The sequence below is a fragment of the Tympanuchus pallidicinctus genome, unplaced genomic scaffold (assembly GCF_026119805.1).
Source record: "Tympanuchus pallidicinctus isolate F22 unplaced genomic scaffold, pur_lepc_1.0 scaffold5, whole genome shotgun sequence".
In the NCBI taxonomy this organism is placed as follows: Eukaryota; Metazoa; Chordata; class Aves; order Galliformes; family Phasianidae; genus Tympanuchus; species Tympanuchus pallidicinctus.
This window is the reverse complement of record NW_026294769.1, coordinates 59,271,507-59,290,940: the sequence shown is the minus strand read 5'-3', so window position 1 is coordinate 59,290,940 and position 19,434 is coordinate 59,271,507. Positions and strand designations below refer to the sequence as shown.

Below are 19,434 nucleotides of genomic sequence, written 5' to 3'. Positions count from 1 at the left end.
CCTGGCATTTCACAGAAATCTAGAAGGCTTTGTGCAACATGGCCGAGAGCTGCAAAGTCCCAAGTACACACTGAGATGCACTGTGGCCCTCAAGCCATAAACTCTCCCTGCCCAAAACTTGAGATCTGTTCCTAAGAAGAGGCGACATCAGGTGGACATGGTGGAATTGGCTCCATGCAAACTTCCAGCAATATCTCTAGCCACCGAAACCTTGCTGCCCCCTTGCTCTCACCTACAGCCAAGCAAGATTCCTCTGCAGTCCGGACCAGAAGAGATCTCATGAGGCCTGATGGTACTGTGCATTGCTTTGCAGCTTTTGAGAGCCAGGCTGTTACCAGTAAGCCACAAAGAGAAGGAATGATGGGGCAGCACATAGCAAGTACTCAATGGCAACACTCGCTTTTCTCTTTAATTAGGTATGACAAAAGGGCCAAAATCAATATTAATAGGCTTCCTTTTTCCATGAATTTCATACAAACATGGCTTTCCATTATTCCTAAATGTCTCCTGTTGTGACTGAAAAAACCAATATGGAAAATGCTTTGGTCCTATTTCAAAATGTGAGGAAATGGAGTATCATGTATTAGAGAAAGTGATCTTCATGTCCAGGAGAAACATTCACTGTGACTGCCCGGGTTCCTTTTGTAGCAAGAAGGTAACAGAGCAGCACAAACCTCTCTAATGTTTAATATTCCAACAGCTTGAACTGATTTTCAACCACACTACGGCAGGTTCCATTTAGCAGCAGTGTTTTTTAAATGTGCTGTTTAAAAAACAGAGCTAACGCTATAATAACATCAAAGTTGCTTCCAGCTTTTAAAAACACCTTGTGCAGTTCTGAGAAAGCATTCAGTTGCATTCAGGGAAAGGCTGCACAGCTCCTTTCACTCCCAACACACAACAGGTTTAAAAACCTTGCTCTGATCTTTACCCAACATTCAGTTCTCTGCCATGGCAGAAGGAATCTAAGAAACACTGTTAACAGAACTACGAACTTCCACACTAGCTTTATTAATATGAAGACTTTTTTCCCCAATTACCCTACCTATGCCATGAGTATGAAGTCTATATCTTTACTAGCTGTAAGAAGTAAAGCAGTGTGCTAGAAATGCAAAATTACCAACACAAATGAAATGAATTACTCCCCTATGCTCGCATCAGCCTTTGTAACAGATGAACAGAATGCACCACTGTCATACAGCAGTGCCACTGCCTGCAGCCACTGCAGTGCTGTCAGTAGGCACGGCAGCACAGGAAGCTGCAAGAGACAAAAAGATGGGAAATCCAATTAAGTGCTCATCTATAACCCTTCCTCCACCAAAGCACACACTGCCAGGAGTACACTTAAGGTCATCCACAACAAGGTCTTCTCATCTGTCCAGGTCAGTATGATCTCTAATGGATAATTCTAAATGTATAAATATTTTTATTTAAAAAAAAGAAAAAAAAAAGAAAAAAGAAGAAAAAGCAGACACTCATATCAGGTAGGAAGCAAAAGATTATTTAAAACTGTTTAATTACATGTTTCAGGTAAGCACAGACAATACAGTAGATTCCCCACCACAGAATATTTACATTCTTTTCCCTTGGCTGGAGCTGTTCATTAAGAGTGTCTCTCAATCACTTTTGCTCAATCATGTTTGCTGCAAAGAAGGGTACTGGAATAGAATTATTGTAGGAAATTTCATTCCATCAAGGCATGATTTTGTATGGTTTTGGGTTTGTTTTTTTCCCTTGAAGAACTACCTATTAGTAGTTCAAGATATTTGGGGAGAATTCTGGCTTCCAAGATGACTTGAAGAATGCACTGAAACGAAGCAGTGAGTTGAAGTCCTGGAAATACTTAAATTAATATCAGTATGCATGTTGTAGAAGTGGAATCCTTCCACCGATGCCTGGTTACTGTTAGGAGAGTTTTACACCAATTTTGTTCTGTTCCTTTTTCATTAACCTCTGGGCCTCTTTCTCCATTTTCTTTCGTTGTTGTTCTGCTGCTCTTTTTTCCCTTTCTGCTAACTTCTGTTGTCTGTAATTAGAGAAAAAATGAACTGCTGAAGGAGTCCTATTTTCAGCATAGTTAACAAATACATTATTATAACTAATAAAGAACAGAGCCTTAGTCAACTGTAGTTAGTCTCAGAAGAGTTAGTATTTCATCACACTGAAGTCCTTTTCTCAGGATAATCTACTCTTAGACAATAACATTTCTTCAAAATATTTTACAATCTAAAAGCAACTAAATTCTCAAAGATTAAGCAAATTAGTGCAAGTATCAGACGAGAACTAATTAGGAAGATCTGTCTAGTAAGGAAATTACCCATTTTTTTTCAAATTCAGATCAACATGATTCAACTCAGAACATGAAGTTTGTGCCTCGCCTTTTCACCAGCAGAAGCACCTGCAGCCATCCTTTTTATACACAACTGCTACAGACGTCTTCCTTGTGATCAGATGAGGTTACTTAATATTCCCTTTCACATGCTCAGGATTTGTGTTGTGCTCTATTGTTCAATATAAATACAGCCTTTAAGGAAGTAGAAAATAATAAGAAAGTCTTCAGTTGTGTGTCTTTTTCAAGCAGTGATAAGAAATAATACTAAACAGCAAATGTTACTAGCTGCCAGATCAGAGAATCTAAAGAAACGAGTTTCCAGTTTCTACTTCCCTTTCAAGAGGGAACACATTACTGAGTGGCATGGAGTCAACATTCTCCTTATTAGAGGAAAAAAAAAAAAAAATGGCCAAGCTGCTTGCAGAGTGACTTTACAATTAAAAACAAAAATGAAGAATGAAAGCGTCATTCATTGGGAAAGAGTAAACTTCATACAGATTTGATAAGAATAAAGAACAACTAATTAAAAGAGAATGAAGAAATCTAATAGAATCATACCATAGAATTGCTCAGGTTGGAAAACACCTTAAAGATCATTGAGTCCAACCATACTACCCTAATTTTAACAACCCTCCGCTAAATCATGTCCCTGAGCACCACATTCAAACAGTCTTTAAACACATGCAGGGATGGTGACTCAACCACCTATTCCAACCTTTCAGTAAAGAAGTTTTTCTTGATATCCAACCTAAACTTACCCTGGTGCAACTTGAGGCCATTTCCCCTTATCCTGTCACCTGTCACCAGTGAGAAGAGACCAACCCCACATCACAGTAAGCACCTTTCAGGGATTGGAAAGCAGTAAGGTTTCCCCTCAGCCTCCTCTCCCCCAGACGGAACAGCCCCCGTTCCTTAGATAGATACAGCAGCAAGGAGTTTACTTTCAAATCTGCTAGCTGCACACATGCATTCAACCGTGTAAAACAGAAAAGTTAAAGCTGGCTGCACTGAGACAACCTGCTTCAGTAGATTTTCAGTTACAGACAAACTGAGCACACAACTTCAAACAAAGACTACATATTATTTTTGTGTTTGACAGTGGTAGGAGGAGAGGGACTGCTATTAAATTAACTGCCAGAAGTTCTGCTATTCTCTAATAAACTGCTCTACTGCCATGGAAGAAGCTTGTAATTTACAGCAAGATCTACACCTCCCAGTCAGAAGGGAAGAGTCACGTAGATATAGTAAAGTTCCATAGAGCCACATGAAACGCTAAGCAATTCTTCTATGCAATTGCTGTTGCAAAGTAAAGAGAGTCAAGCAGGCAGTGTCTTTTTCCCCACCACATGAACTGCACAAGGCAGAACACTACACAGATTCCTGTGTGAGGCTTCCATGCCCTCTACTGGCTGAGTAATTTTACTAGACTTTATTAAAGTCCAGATGAGTTGAGACCTTCTGCTGGAGGTGATACAAAGTCACCAAAAATAAATACACGCAGCATACCACACGGTGATCACCTTTCCTCTGCTCTGCCACTTGGCCATTATTCTCTCAATTCTATTCCAAACTTTCAACATGAAGTTACCACCTCTCAGGATCATCTCAATAGAAAGCCTATGACAAACTACAGATCATTTTGTAGATCAAGACTCAGTCTCTTAGCATTAAGAATAGACTCCAGATCGCTTCTTTACTACAGTCTGTTGAAAAATAGAGCCAGGGCTGTCATGTTCTAAAGCTGTGTGTTAAACTCTGGATGTTAATTACACCACAGATGTCTACTGCAAGACAGACTGTAAATCCAGAAGGTATTTCCTACCAATCTTGCTAAAAATGAGCCAGCATTTTCCTCAATTAAAGAAAAACACTAACTCAGCGTGCTGTGAATAGAACAACGGTTTTCTTCACACAGCTGGGATGAACTCACACAGTCATCAGCTGTATTGAGGCAGCCATTCATCTCAGGCCAGGAGATATGCAAAACACACAGTTCTAAGCATACTCTATTTACCTGAAATATTTGACACCTATACTTCCCTGCTAAAGCAAGTAAAGCTCAATACTGTTCACTGGGGCAGAGTAGGAAGTCTGAAAGTTCACAACTTGAGCCGAAGCCTTTCAGTTGTAAAAATATGTCAGGCTCAAATCTTTACAACAGTTTCTATCAAGTAAGATGAGAAATTGAAAAACAGAGTCGGGGGAAAATGCCACTGCTATTCCCACATAAGTGGTCCCTCTCACTCTGTATTCTAGAGCATGAACATGACTACTAGCAAACAATACGCCTTTGGCCATCCCATGAAAATCGACTATGCAGACCATTATCACTCCAGAAATACACTGACACATGCACATACTAGACTATTAGCAGCAGGTAAATTCTCTAGGACAAGTCTGTGCCTGGGAAAGCTTAATCACTTGTTTTTAATAGTCTTAAAAACAGATCTTAATGGAACGCGGCAAGATTTCACTAAAATACAATGCAGCCTCTGCAGACAGCAGAAGTTATTCCATTTCCCAGTCCCACTGCCTTTCATTGGCTATATCTGGTGCACCACAGCCTCAGTGGACTGCACTTTTGATATTAAAGATCTTTTCCTGACAAGAAAGGCAGTCCTTGGAAGACAAACAACCCAACAAAATCCATCATCACGTAACTTCCACTATTACATCACTATGTATTAAAGCTTGAAATAAAACAGAGAAACAGAAGTCACTGCCAATTCAAAACATTGTGTGCAATTAGCTTAAATTCAGTCTGTATCTTGTTACCATTCGTACTCTTTCAACTTCTTAAAAGGGAAAAGCAAACAGAAGAAAACAGATAAGGTATTCACACTAGTTTTGTAAGACACAGAGAACTAGAAAAGTACTATCACAAACAAACCTGCATTTGATTCTTCAACATTAAAAAAGTTTATGTGGTGCTACACAATTTTCAGTTACCTAAGAACTTCTTCTGCCTGCCAGGCAGCATCTTCCTCTTCTTCCCAGGCATTAGTATTTTCTTGCCAAGTATCCAAGTCTCCCAGTTCAGGCTGAAACAAAACAAGAAAAGCTCTAACAACATGGACAAAAAGGTAGAAAAAGCACTTATTTTTAACCTTGATGCTTCAGACTTCCAGAAATATAAGAGATATCTTCGGTTATCACCAATTTGTTGTTCCCTGTTCTAAAACTTATTTTCTTTTTGCCTTTATATTGTTAGCATAAATCTTTAGATTCTATTGCTGGTGAACAAAGGAAAGAAGGAAGCACTACAGTGCATTTTTAGGAAGGAGAAGACAAGTTAAGCAGATGGCATTAAGGACTTCTGGGAGTTGCACAGACAAACCAACACGTATATCCACATTTGTCCATTATCCTCAGAATGATGTTTTTCTTCAACAAAGTCCTGTCCTGAATTATTTTCATTATGACAATCCAAGAAAGCAGTATGACCATTCTGTATTGCTTTCTGCCTGGATCTTTCATCCAGTGTGTTAAACAGAACTCTGTTAAAGAAGGCAGAAGAAAGCAAGCATTTCCCTCTAGATGTTGTTTGTTAAGGAGTAAAATTAGAAGATAAACTCTACAGAAGGAGAAGGGAGAAGGAGAAGGTTAAAAATCGGTACAAGATTATAAAGCTAAGATAACCCAGAGGCTTTCTAGAAAAAAAAAAACTCCTACTCTTTCACTAGGAACTTACTGTGTGAAGTCCAAAAAATGCATAGTCCATTGGTTTAGAGGATTTGCTAGTAAACAGGCACTTTAAAACTTCCTACTTTTTAACCATTGGTCTGTTAAGCTTCACAATAGAGAAAGTTAGTTAAAATTAGATCAACCACTTCATTAGTTTGAATCAAATACTCAATGTAAAAAGCATTTATTTTATTCCACAACTATTCCTTTTGCTCCCCACAACGCAGAATATTCTTAGACAGTCATTTACCTGTCAAATAACAGATAAATATTTTGAGTGCACTTACAGACTGGTGAATAAAAGGAATATCTTGTGTAGCTGCTAATCTGCTAGAGAATCCTGCGTTTCCTTCCGGAACTCCAAAAGTTAAAGGCTCTCGTTTTTTAATAACTATCTGGAGAACAACAAAAAAAAAGAAAAAAAAAAAAGAGATAGGTCAAAGATTCCCTGGAGACCATACAGGTCTGTGCCTACGAAAGCAGTGCCATACAACACTGCACTGCCTCAAATCTGCTCAGGTTCTGGAAGCTGTACAGCTGAATCAACTTGCAAGCAGGAGAAGCAAAATGCACAAGACACAAGAATTCCCTCCTCCACCCCACTAGCTGTTACTTACGTCACATGAAAACAGATTGTATTAAAACACAGAAGGGGCACAAAGCAAGATCCAATTAGCACATCTCAACAGTATTCATGAGCTAGTAATTACATTAGACACTCCTTGGAAAAATCCCATTTTCATGATTGGTCAAAGTAAGATAGTACACTTGGGGGTAGCACTGAACAACTAAACTGTTTTAGAACACAAGCTATCTCAGGTTCATCAACAGCACTGCTGTGCAGACAACCTAAGCTTCAACAGTCAAAATGCAACTTGCTATCCTATCAACTGGTAAAGCTCTGTACTAATTTGGCAGAAAAATGAGCACTAATGCTCCTCTTGAAAGGTATGCTAACAAGTTTAACATGGCTGCTAAGTTCACATTTCCCTTATCTGTTTTGACCTCAAGACATGCACTTACCCACAGGTATGAGTGTGTGTACAGTAAAAGAAATTGAGATCTATGTCTTCTGGAAGCAGTGGAGAGGTAAAGTAGGCCAAATGAAACAAGTGGGTAAGTGTCATCTCCAGTTCATAGAAGCTCAGGAGAATCAAAGTCAGAAGGGACCTAGGAGGTCTCTAGTCCAACATCCTGCTCAAAGCATCATTAGCTCTGGTTTATGCAGTTGAGTTATGAAAACCTCCACAGAAAGAGGCTGTACATCCTCTCTGGGCAGCTTGTTCTGGTGCAAAAGTTTTTCAGTCAACTCAAAGACCTGTATGTACCTAACTAGATTTCAATACAGGAACAAAACAGAAAAGTTCATAGTGTGGATGCTATTGTGGAAACACTCTTCAGTCTTGCTTCCATAACAAAATCTGATCTTTGAAGAGCAAACTATTTTGAAATATCAGCTCCCTAATACCATTTGCTTCAATAACTGAAAAAACAACCACTGGTTTCTGAAACAGCAGTTACCATGCCAAACATCAGTATGAGCAGGACACAGAATGTCTCTTTTGAAATAACTGAAAGGTATGGAAGGTAGCTTAGCGCAGCGGTTCTGGCTTCAGAACTAGAAGTGATTTGAGGGTTTTCACCTTTATACTTCCTGTAACACTCACACTATGAAGTTCATAATAAATTTCCAAGAACATTATAACAGAAGATGTAAACACAAACTAGAATCTCATCTGAGTCAGAATCAGCATTTTAAGTGGATGGGTTAGATTACTATCCTCATTTCAACAAGGCAACACAATTTTGCCTGAAGCACTGTATGTAGGCTGCCAATTTACTGATAGCCTATCTTAAAGCCCTCAGTAAGTACAGTTGAAAGCTCTATACCTACTTTTTGAGTTTTTCTTATAGTTGGTGTCATATCTTTAAAATAATCAGGTTCCATTTGTTCCACAGCATTTTGCTGAGCTGCCACGTTACCATTGCCACCTTCAATCTTCACACTGGTAGGTGCATCTTCATCCCATGAAGACCAGTCTTCTACTTCTGGCTGGAGAAGTGAACAGTAAAAGTTAATGTTATTTGCAAGTAAAAACTTGTCTTGTTGTATCTTGCTAAGACAGTAGAACTGGCATAACAGACAATCACTTAAAGTGATAAGTCACCTACCACTGAAGCAATTACCTGTTTGGGAACAGATGAATAATCCACTGTTGTTGGCAAAGTTATTTGGTCTCCACTTAACTTTCGCCCTCTTCCAGACCTGAAAGAAAAATGTAGGATTCCTCCAAGCTCTGAAAACATGAGCACTAAGTTTAAAAAAAAAAAAAAAAAAAAAAAAGGGAGTCTGAGAACAGCACTACTGCAGTCATGGCTACAACATTAAGTGCTTAAACTATCCTAGTATTAACTGCTAGTCAGAGACTGCTAAACAAAGGAATTTCATTCCTAAAGTTGTGTTCACATGAATATCAAAGTGCAATATACTGTTCATATTTCTTTAAGAATTGCTTCTCCTTTGTTTCCATGACTGTTTGAAAAGGGACACATTTAATCAGTTATTTGCATATAGTTGGTTATAATTTTTAGATTGTCAGTGCTTAAGAAGCAAATACTACAGCTCTAGATTGCCATTTCCACTGGAAGCTGAGAAATATTTCTACTGATCTGTGTTTAACAAACTGCTTGCCGAGTTGCTTTATTTAAAGCCCCTCTCAAGCACTTTTTCCTTCAGAATCCAAATAAAGATAGCAAAATATTATACAAGTCAACAGCTTCTGTTCAATACATTTATTTCAAGAACATTCTTTCAGCAATAGTTTTTTAGCAATTGTATTAGGTAATTTTAATTGAAAATTAACACTAATGCATTGCTAATAAATGTAGATATTTACTTAATGGCAACACTCAAAGATCACAGTAACACCCAAAATATTCTTAGCTGACATTTGCTACATTTTAAAACCTTATAACACAAGAGAATGAAATTCAGACCCTGAAAGTGCAAACTCCTATCACAAGATGGTCGTGGAAGAGTGAAGATGTGATTACTGCTACTATTGCAGCGAAGCTAACATTTGGAGACCATTCAAGACCATAGTTTTTACTATTATAGAACATTTCACCATCATGTCAGAAGAGCTGAATTGCATGTAATTGCTCTACTGTATACTGGTGAGTTATAAGATTATCATTTTTCCTACTTTAGGCCCAACAGAATCTTCCATAGGAAAGATCAGATGCTATTACCAAATCTTCACTTGATATAATTAACTCTAGCCCATTTAGAAACTGTTATTTTAAGCTGACATAGGTTAGGAGTAAAGACAGGCTGAAACATAAAGGTTTCCTCAAGAGGAAACCAGCATAATTTCATCTACCAAAGTTCCTGAAAATCTTTACAGTAATACAACAGAAACAAAGAGCACAATAACACTATCCAATAGAGCAAGTTCTCAGCTACAGAATACTAATTTTCAGCACAGTCACCATCATTAGCTGTGCTTTTTCATCAACAATGAACAACACCCTGCATGCTACACTTATAAAAACCTGTACCAGTGGAGGTGACCCACTCTCACTGCTGAAATGCATCATCCACCACCTCACTGTGCTCACAACCTCTCTTTGGCCCCCATAAGTGTTCAGGATGTGCTAAAGAATGTCAATGGGTGCCTCTTCTATGCTTGGGAGAATTCAATGTCACACCTTTGCTCTAAATGCACTTCCAAGTCAGACAGCACTTTGTCAGTGCCCCTCTGCTGCCATCTGTCACAGAGCAACAACATGTAGTGGCATATTGGTGGGAAGGTTCAGACTCTACTGCTGTACTACCAACATCCACCCCTGACATCGCGGGTCAAGATAATAAAGTAAGAGGCATTACTTTCAGAGCAGCCCCCATAACCACTTTAAGTCTTCAGTCTTTGAGACGGAAGCTCACAGACATCTAGCAGACTTAAAGTCTCCCCTATGTTAAGAAATCAAAACAAATACAGAACAGAAAAGCAGTGACCAACTGTACAACAACCAAGACAGAGTACAATTTAAATTTGTGCTATGTAGTTTGCACACAGATTCAATCCCTAGCAGGTTCCTAACAAAAATATTACTTTGGCAACTAAATTTCAACACATCATTTCCAGATGATGCCCTTGGAAAAAATGATGTCTTCATACAAATGGTAATATACTACTGCAGTGTAAACAGCAATGCATTTTTCTGTTTAATTTTTCCTTTGGCTTCTTTGCCTTTATATATGCAAATACATAAGATCTGTTTTAATCTTCTCCAATAGATACATGACCAAAGGAAAAACAAAACCCCCTCAAACACACCAGGAACATCTGATTCTTAGGCTGAGTTGATTCTGTTGTGTCTATAGGAAACACAAGTCTGGAAACATCCTCCTTTAAACTTGTACAACATGCCTTTCTTTAATAGTCTTCTAAGCCAGCACTTCAGCTGATGCAACTCCTTACTGAAATGATCCAGAAGTCAACCTAATAACTCCAACTAGTGGTTCATAACACCAATCTAGCAAAAGTTATAACACTGACAAGGATGAAGAGGGAAGAAGCAACTTCTGTTGTACAACATAGGAAACAGTATGCCACACACAGCAGCACCGAAGGAGGCTACATATCCCCAGTCCTTCTCGGAAGGGCACACCATGCTTATAGGAACACAATTTTTCATTCCCAATCACTTCCTCACCTGCTCGTTTCAATTTTTACAATCATTCAGAAGTTGGAAAAGAAAAAAGTAACTGTCATTGCCTCCCAAGCAACATTAGACAGATACTGATTAGTGCTCTGAAGGTCAAATGTCTCAACATTTCTTGTTTTGTTTACCCTTACTACCCAGCAGCATCAATGTTTGTCCACAGCATGAAATAACTTGAGATCTTAAACAGAATAAAATTTCATCTTATATTTTATTTATACCTATTATTTGCTAGGAACAAAGGTTTAAAGCATTTCATTAAAAAGAAAAATCTAAAAAGTTGCCAAGCACAATGCGTAGGTTTGATGACTAGAAAGATGAAGAATCTCTGAAAGCACTTGCTAAAATTAAGAACTAATTTAAAAGTATGCAATTCAAATAGGTACAAGCTCATATCCATCTAATTAAAATGCACATTTCATTCAATCACATTTACTGGCTGTCAGGTATACCCATAAGCAGGGATGCATTATAAGAAAACGGGATTTATCAAACTATGCTCCAGAGCTGACATTAAAATGGAAAATTATCTGTGGTTAATGGACTGAAACAACTTGATCCACTTACATGCATATGTGAACATTTCAAATTTTTCATTCTTTCAACTAATTGTTACTAAGAGTTCTGCTGTTTTTCATTCCCAATCACTTCCTCACCTGCTCATTTCAATTATTACAATCATCCAGAAGTTGGGAAAGAAAAAAGTACTGTCATTACATCTGCTAAACAATTATTTGCTGCTACTGCATTCAGTAAAGGTCCATATACTGTAGCAGCTCAGTTGGCTGCTATTTTTGAGTGTTTGAAAACTTGAAGGGCCAGTGTTCTTGATTCACTTTAGAGTTCAAATTACAAAGCTAAAGCTAACTTCTCTGAAGTCATATGCAGCATTAAAATCTATCTTCCTAGAACTTCAAGAGGGTTGGAAAGAATGAAAGCTTCCTATTGAACCCTACATAACTGTAAATCTTGATTATTGTTTTAATGCTTCTAGACACTACACTTCTGCATTCATGAGTTTACAACTCAGAAGAATACTACGTGGTTTTGCTTACTGTTGTAAGGCATAAAGCATTTTCACAAAGAAAACGGAGGGAATAAAAAAATTCTTTTGAACTTTAAACACTGCCCTCCTGAACATCTGAATGAATCTTTAACAGGCAGAAGAACCCAGAAATCTCAATAAACTGTTTCTTGTCAAAGCAGGAAAAGAATCAGCTACATTTCATTATAATGAAAGCCCACTGACTGATGACCAGGTGGATGCTGCCATTAACTGAACTACTATAAAACAAAATACCACTCACTGAATACTTTTTAAAAGTTGGAGGACAATTTTCATTCATTTGACACAGGACAGTATTAATAGGCAATTTTTAAACCCTGTCACTCCTATTCAGAAAACGTTAATCCTTAGAGCTAACATAACACAAAACACACTGACTCATAACTGCACTACACAGACTCTTGAGTTCCCAAGGAATATGCAGATTAAAGAATGAATTTGACTTATTTCCTATGTCTGAATTAGTAACAAAATCAGAATTAGGAAAAGAGGTGTGTGCTCTAGGGAGATGGAAAGAAGAGAAAGAATCTGTAATTAAAACAGAAAAGGTAACCAAATTAAGCCACCAAATTAAGTTTACCTGCATATTAACTTTTTAATAAAAGAAAGCAGAGCTGCCAGGCAAGTACAGATTTTAAAGAGCCGAAACTGTGTTATGGCCATGGTGAGAAACCCTTCCTGCAAAAGAAAAAAAAAATAAATTAGATGTAGCACATTATACACCCTTACACCGTCCTTAAAGCCATTTCCTTAGTTGCTCATAAACAGGGAGCATTCTGTGAAGTTACATTACTGCCAAATAAGGGAAAAGGTTTCTGGAACAGATTCTGTCTCCTGTCTGGACATGTCAATTATATAAATAACACAAGCACATAATGAACACAGTCTTTAAACAAATTGCAGGCAATAATAGGTAAAGAAACAAAGATATTTTTGAAGGAGAAGCACTTGCTGTCGATGGCAGTGATTGTACAGCTGATGTACTTTAGACACTAACAATGCAAGGAGAAAATAATTATGACCAGTAAAAAGCTCACACTTCCTTAACCAAGTCTTGCTTACATAAATAAAAGATGAATAGGAAATCAACATTGAGTGAAAACCCAGAGCTGATGGCTTAAATTTTACAGTTATTTTAATTGGAGATGTGTGACGAGACCAAACACTATTTTAGCTACCAGTGTCATTGAAAAACTCATCAGAAGTGACAGATTCTGTTCATCCCACGTGCACTACAGCACAAGTTAATCTCCCAGATACATCAGTGACCCTATGCCGAACCAGATCATGCTAGGAAACTCAGACAAGCAAAAACTGACCTTTGACTGGAACCACTTATTCTGGCTGCTATTTTTAAGTGCCAAATTGACAATCTAGATAATTTAAACTCATCATACTGCATTTATTTCAACAGATCCCCTCAAGCACAAGCACAATGCAAACAAGTTAGAATAATATGCAAGGATCCCTTAAATAATATTCAAGGATTCTCTTTCTCTCTTTTAAAAGTGAACATTTCAGAGTAAGAAAGAAGAGATTAGGCTTCACAAACAGTTTTTAATTATATACAGCTACAGTTGTAACAACATTTTCTCTTGCAAATTTAACGTACCTCCTGGTGAGTAGAGAAGGCAGCCTGTGACATTTTCCTCAGGCCATGAGTATTCCATGGAAGAACAGCTTGATTTCAAATATGCTATGGCATTTAAATCACTTTTATTATTCCAGGCTTTATGTTAGGAAGAGTCAGGAAGGTGGATCATTAGGTAGGCTGCTCCAATATTGCCCTGAGGATTTTATTAAAAAGTACATAATGGTTTTGTGAGCTACACAGAGCTTAGATTTACTTTATTGGTGCTCATTTGCTAGGTGTCTTAACTAGTACTAAACACTGTAGTAATATGGTACATACAGCACAGAGAAGGAATTATTGCTGCTGAAAAATTATACAGGGTTGCTACCAAATAAATGGGCCCCTTTACTGTAGAACAGAAGGCTGAAGCATCTGAGTAACCACTAAATTACAGGCCATACTACCAAGCTGTAGCTCAGAAAAAAAGTTGACTGCTGACAATAATTAGTCATCATAAATCAATGCATTTTTCCCAGAGCATTTCTACTCATGAATGAACAGGCTTCCAATATCACCCACATGTCTGTTCAGCAGGATACCACAGCGATCATCAGCTGTGCTGAATGAGCAGGAGACACAACCATGTGCTGCCTTCATGTCTGAGCTGCATTTCACTTCAACTATGGCAGCACCAAGCCCTTCAAGACAGAAAGTACCATTCACCTTTCTCTTCTCTAAACTTTAATTGCAGCTGCCCCAGTTAAATCCTGCAACACTGGAAGTTATCAGACTCCCAGTTTTGGCAACAAGAAGGAAGAACTAGACACAGTGATTTCATTCAACTTTAAAAAGTACTTTTATCAATGTGTGTAGACTTTATATGGCTAATTAAGATATGAAGTGGTATATATGAATTAATTACAGCTATATGTCAAAAGCTATGTGAAATGAATCTTAAACCAACCACTTGGTTACAGATTAGGACAAGTAGAGCATTACACCCAGGCATCTAAAATAGCACTTAAGGCATCTGCATTATTGTTCTAAGCACTGCCTAAAATTAAAAGAGCAATCATTTCATATTCAGACACAACCGAACAAACACAAAGGTACAAAGAATCTTTGTATTTTCTGAGCTTGGTGCAAACTGAATACATCTGATACAATGACATTAGACTCGTTAAGTAAAACAAAAGTGTTCATTCTTTCTGTTGTCAGTCTTATTCCAGTACTGGAAAGATAGAAAGCCACGTACAGCACAAAGAAAGAACACAGGCTGGCAGCACTCCAGCAAGAATCCCGGAACATTTCTTAATAGATGGAGGCAGAGGTTAAACACTGAACTAAAATTCAGAAAATCTGGTTGAGTTTGTCAGCCTGACACAGTTTCGTGCATTTCACATCTCACGCTTCAGCTTCCCATTGGTAAAATGGGATAGAGCTTTCCTCCTCCCATTATCAAGATTGCTTCTGATGTACAACATTTAGAAGGCTTACTGGTAACTGAACTTCTGAGCTCCAACAAAAAAAGATATTAATTAAACCATGAATCCTAATTAACATTAGCAGTCAGTGCAACAGTTTTGTGAAGTTCCCCAATTCAGCAGGAGTTTGACTCATATAGCTCATGCTGCCTTCTACTGGTAAAAAGTTACAACTGTTCACATGGAAGGCGTGCACTGAAAAGATTTAACCATGGTAGCAAGATGTTAAACACATTAGAGGCAAGTCAGAAGCACAGGGCAACTAATCCCTGAAAACAGTTTATGGATCCATAAAACTAATACAGTGAAGGGAGAGAAAGCCCGGAAATTTACTCAACTGAAACATTTCTACATCACTTACTGCTTTCAGCACAGGCAGCACTAGAGGGCTGCAACCCAGCCCTCACTGACAGCAGCCAGAAGGCTGCCTGCAGCATGGCACACACAGCCCAGCCTTTAGGCAACCAAAGCACAGTAAACAAGTTTCTCATCGGCCATCACTATAAAACAAGCACCTTGTTGCTTGCAGTAGCATTTCCTCTTTTATACCTACTTACACACACAAATACTACTTAAACCAGGCACATCCAAGCTGTGGGTTGTGGGCTGCCTGCAGCCCAGCACCACTCACACTGCAGCAGCCCCCTGCTCACATTACCATGGCGGCAGCTCTTCCCACCAGAGCCAGGCCCTCAGCACCAATGGAACACTGGTGAGCCAGGAACACACCTGGGCTGGAACTGGGACACAGGGCACAGCACTAACTCAAGTGATGGCAAATAAATTTATGGCTTTTGACACACTGGCTAAGCACAGTACTGTGAACAGCAAAGAACATGCAGCTGTGCCTTCTGTTTTGGTAGAGGAGTTTGAGAACAAGTTTCAAGATGGCCAGAATGGGAGTTACCATTGCTTTGTGAGTAGATTGCACTTTCTTTCATATCAGCTCATCTGTGACTCTGGAATGAAGACAGCTTGGAAACAGCAGCATTTACTTGCACTAAATACAGATAATTAGCCAAGGGAAAGAGTCTAAACTAAATTAAAAATAACTTCACTGAAACCGAACGTTTCCTCCACCAACTGCATAACCTCATGAATAACCACAAAAAAAGCTTCACCCTCCTTAAGCAAAACACGACCACTTCCTCATACAAAAGACTAACATGCCCTTGAGTGCTCACAGGTGTCAGTACCAAAACAAGGGCATCACAGAACCAGAATGCTTTCAGTAAAACAGCCCAACCAGTAGAAATCAAATAAGCACCGCATGATTTGTGCAGCTTCAGTGGCAAGGATAGTACCTCTCAAAGCCCATGTTGTATAAAATCTTAAACAGTCCCACCACACCAGTCCAAAGATGATCAAGTAGGCTTACAGAGAGAAGGAATCTCAAGATTTGTAGACAGAACTTAAAAAAACAAAGTTTATTTTCAAGCACAAAGGCCTCCTCCAAACTGTATAAAGTACGAGATGCACAGTGTATTTTTTAAAAAAGGCATTCAGTCAGGTACTGAAAGTCACTACCAGGATCTGCATTTCAGAGAGTAACCATGACCCTGTAACCTACTGAAGAGGTTCCACTCCTCTCTTCCAGGCCAATTTTTTTTTTTTAATTGCTTTATACAGAAACATAATATTAGGAACACCAACGCAGAAGGGAAAACAATGACTTTACCTTTTCAGATAAATTGACTGATTATATGGCAACATGACTCAATCTTGTAGCCATGCTACTATGGCAATAGAGAGAGAAGCAGAAAACAAAGAAAAAAAACAAACAGGAAGTATCTCCTCTATCTGCCTACATACAGTTAGAGGGCTGTCCCTAAGAAACTGCAGTTTTAACACTGATATTCTATCTTCCAGTGCAAGCACACCAAACATGAAATTACAGGGAAGCTAGGAGAGATTAATATGCCTATGATTAATAGAAGTGAGACAATCATCCAAGGTATTCAAACTCACAAAGATATTTCAAGACTACCAGGAGCTGCAGAGGATACTAAAGCTAAATTTTATCTAATTTGAGACAGAAAACCAGAATGTGTTAGCCATTCCTAAACTATTCCTAGACAATGTTAAAAGAGCAGAGCTTATACTTTTCTCTTTTTAGACCTACAACTCCTAGAGCAATAAAGCTTCTATAGTAATACCACCTCATTTCAACCCTTCCTCTCCAAGAAACCGAGTATAGTTTCTATCACGTTAATATCAACTCCTGAAGATTTCAGCTCCTGTTTTTAAGGCAAGATTAACTAAACTAGAAATATGCATCTGCTGACTAGTCAGTCAAATTCATTATCTGTATATGCTACTGTCCTCTGAAAAAACAGCACACAGAACACAAAGATGGAAGCTGTACAATCCCATGATACTACACCATAACTGCTCAGACTTGAAGTCTTAGACACAATGCACTACTTCACGTAAACCCCTTCACAGCACTACAGTTCTCAGACCACAGTTCAAGAGATCCCAGTTCTACTCCAGTTTTCATCGGTCACCCTGGACGTCAGTTACCCACATCTACACTGAACACCAGAAATCATTAATTAACACACTCTTCTTGTTAGTGCCACAATGCCATCTTGTAACACCTGTTGCCTCAGCAAGCACCAAATATTTACAATCAAGATACACTACAGGACAAGATCAGGCTTGAAGAAACCTTCACACAGCTCATTGCTATTTCCAGCACATCCACAAGTATAAAGCACCAGCCATGTTGTTTCTCATCAGACACCCAAGGCATCACAAACTCACGTCCAGAAGCGACCACCTATCCCACAGATCAAACCAGGGACGAGTTTTTCCCGGAGTCAGCAAAGAAACCAGATGGGAGCAATTAACTTCTGTGTGTCTTTCAAAGACGAGCTGCCCTTTGAAGCCATACTACACTACAACTTTCACATTCATTTTTACATGAGTTGTCAGCCAGCAGAAATAAAAGAAAACTTCAGCCTAGGCATCTCCATGCACTGGAGTTGCAATGAAAAAAGATGCGAACCGCACAGATGTGCCAGGACGCTTCCCTTCCTGCTAACGACTGCCAATTCCCGCAGCCCTCACGTCGCTCCCGGCCCGCGGCACACCCCGCGCAGCGCCGTCCCGACTCCAGCAGGCAGGCGCACGGGCGGCCGCGGGGCCCGCGTTCCCCAGGCCCAGCCGGGCAGACCGTCGCCAGACAAGGCCCGGAGCCAGGACGTCGGGGCGCTGAAAGGAGTTATTTAGGAAGGACCGAGAGGGCCGGCCCCGCGGCGGGAAGGCCCCCAGGCCGGGCCCTCCGGCACCGAGGCGGAAGCGGGCACCCGGCGGTGAAGGAAGCTCCCCGCTCACCTGCCCCGGCGGGGAGGGCTCTCCGGGAGGCGCGGAGCGCCAGGGGCCGAGGCGGCCGCTCCCGCAGCCTCCGGCCGCCCTTCATTCAAAGCTCGGCACGCAGCGCTGCGCCGCCGCCTCCCGCGCCGCCATGTCGGCCTCCTGTCACCCGGGCGACGAGGCCGCCCCTTCCGGCCGCGCCGCTTCCCCTCGCCCCGCCAACCAGCGCCGTCGGGCTCGCTCTGCTAAGGGGGGCCGGGTTGACGTGGCCGCTCGGCGGCGGCCCGGGGGAAAAGTATTGAGCTGCCCCGTGCCGCAGTCTCGCCGGCGGCCTGTCTGCCTTGATCCTAGTGCCGCGGCGGCTGTGCGGCCCCTGGGCAGTTTGAGCTTTTATCGCTTCGGGGAACTGCGATAAATAAATGCGGCGTTTCCTTTACTTAGTTCATTTAGAGGTGGAATGAGAGGAGAACACATCAAAACTGTCCCCCCTCCGTTCTTGCGATTTTTTAATTCGGCGAACTGCAAAAGGGTTCTTCAGGATGGGAAAGATTCAAAGTTAAGAAGTAATGTTATGAATCACTGAAGCAAGGTTTGCATGGCAGCGCAGAAACACCATTCAATCAAAAAGAAAAAAATAGGGGCTTTGATGTCGAATGTGGTGATATTTAGTTGGCATCTAATCGGGTCACAGCTACTGTACCACTCTAGTGAAAACTCAGATAATAAATAACAGCATCTTTAAAAGCCAGCAAAGCAAGGGGATCTACCAGGAAACGATGAAGCAAAGCACGCTTGTTAGAGGAAGCACTGCACCTCTTCCAGTCTTCGGGTCATTGGTTAAAACATCTCAGTTCCTCATTCTATTGAGTGTCTTTCCTACTTTCTTGCTTGCTCATACCTGTAAGGTTTCAAAACAGAATCATAGAATCATTAAAGTCGAAAAAGACCTCTAAGGTCATCTTGTCTAAGCATCAACCCATCACTACCATGCCCACTAACCCATGCCCCTCAGTGTCTCCTTGTTTCTTAAACATCCCCAGAGACAGTGTCTCCACCACCTCCTCACCAGCCTGCTCCTCACCACTTTTTCTGAGACAAAATGTTTCCAAACACTCAATCTGAACCTCCCCTGGTACAACTTAAGGCCATTCCCTCTCATTCTATCGCTGCTACCCGGGAAGAGAAGCTGACCTCCACCTCACTGCAGTCTCCATTCTGGTCATTGGAGAGATTGATAAGGTCTTCCCTG

The 19,434-nt window shown here is 40.1% G+C and overlaps 2 protein-coding genes across 4 annotated transcripts in view; both read right to left on the bottom strand.

Moving 5' to 3' along the window:
* Positions 1-19,434, bottom strand: part of ENY2 (ENY2 transcription and export complex 2 subunit) — a 745,084-nt gene that overhangs the window by 710,629 nt on the left and 15,021 nt on the right. The window lies entirely within an intron of this gene.
* On the bottom strand, positions 1,500-18,367 carry EBAG9 (estrogen receptor binding site associated antigen 9). Of its 3 annotated transcripts, XM_052704432.1 has the most exons (8): positions 18,207-18,367; positions 13,423-13,597; positions 12,391-12,488; positions 8,204-8,282; positions 7,911-8,069; positions 6,304-6,411; positions 5,282-5,373; positions 1,500-2,026 (listed from the first exon to the last, which is right to left on the bottom strand). In XM_052704432.1, exons 2-8 carry the CDS (start codon positions 13,453-13,455, stop codon positions 1,906-1,908), a joined length of 690 nt encoding a protein of 229 aa, XP_052560392.1. In that variant the 5' UTR covers positions 13,456-13,597; positions 18,207-18,367; the 3' UTR covers positions 1,500-1,905. The 3 variants fall into 3 exon arrangements, with proteins under 3 accessions (XP_052560392.1, XP_052560393.1, XP_052560394.1); XM_052704433.1 differs by lacking the exon at positions 13,423-13,597; XM_052704434.1 differs by lacking the exons at positions 13,423-13,597; positions 18,207-18,367 and having other exon boundaries at positions 8,204-8,328.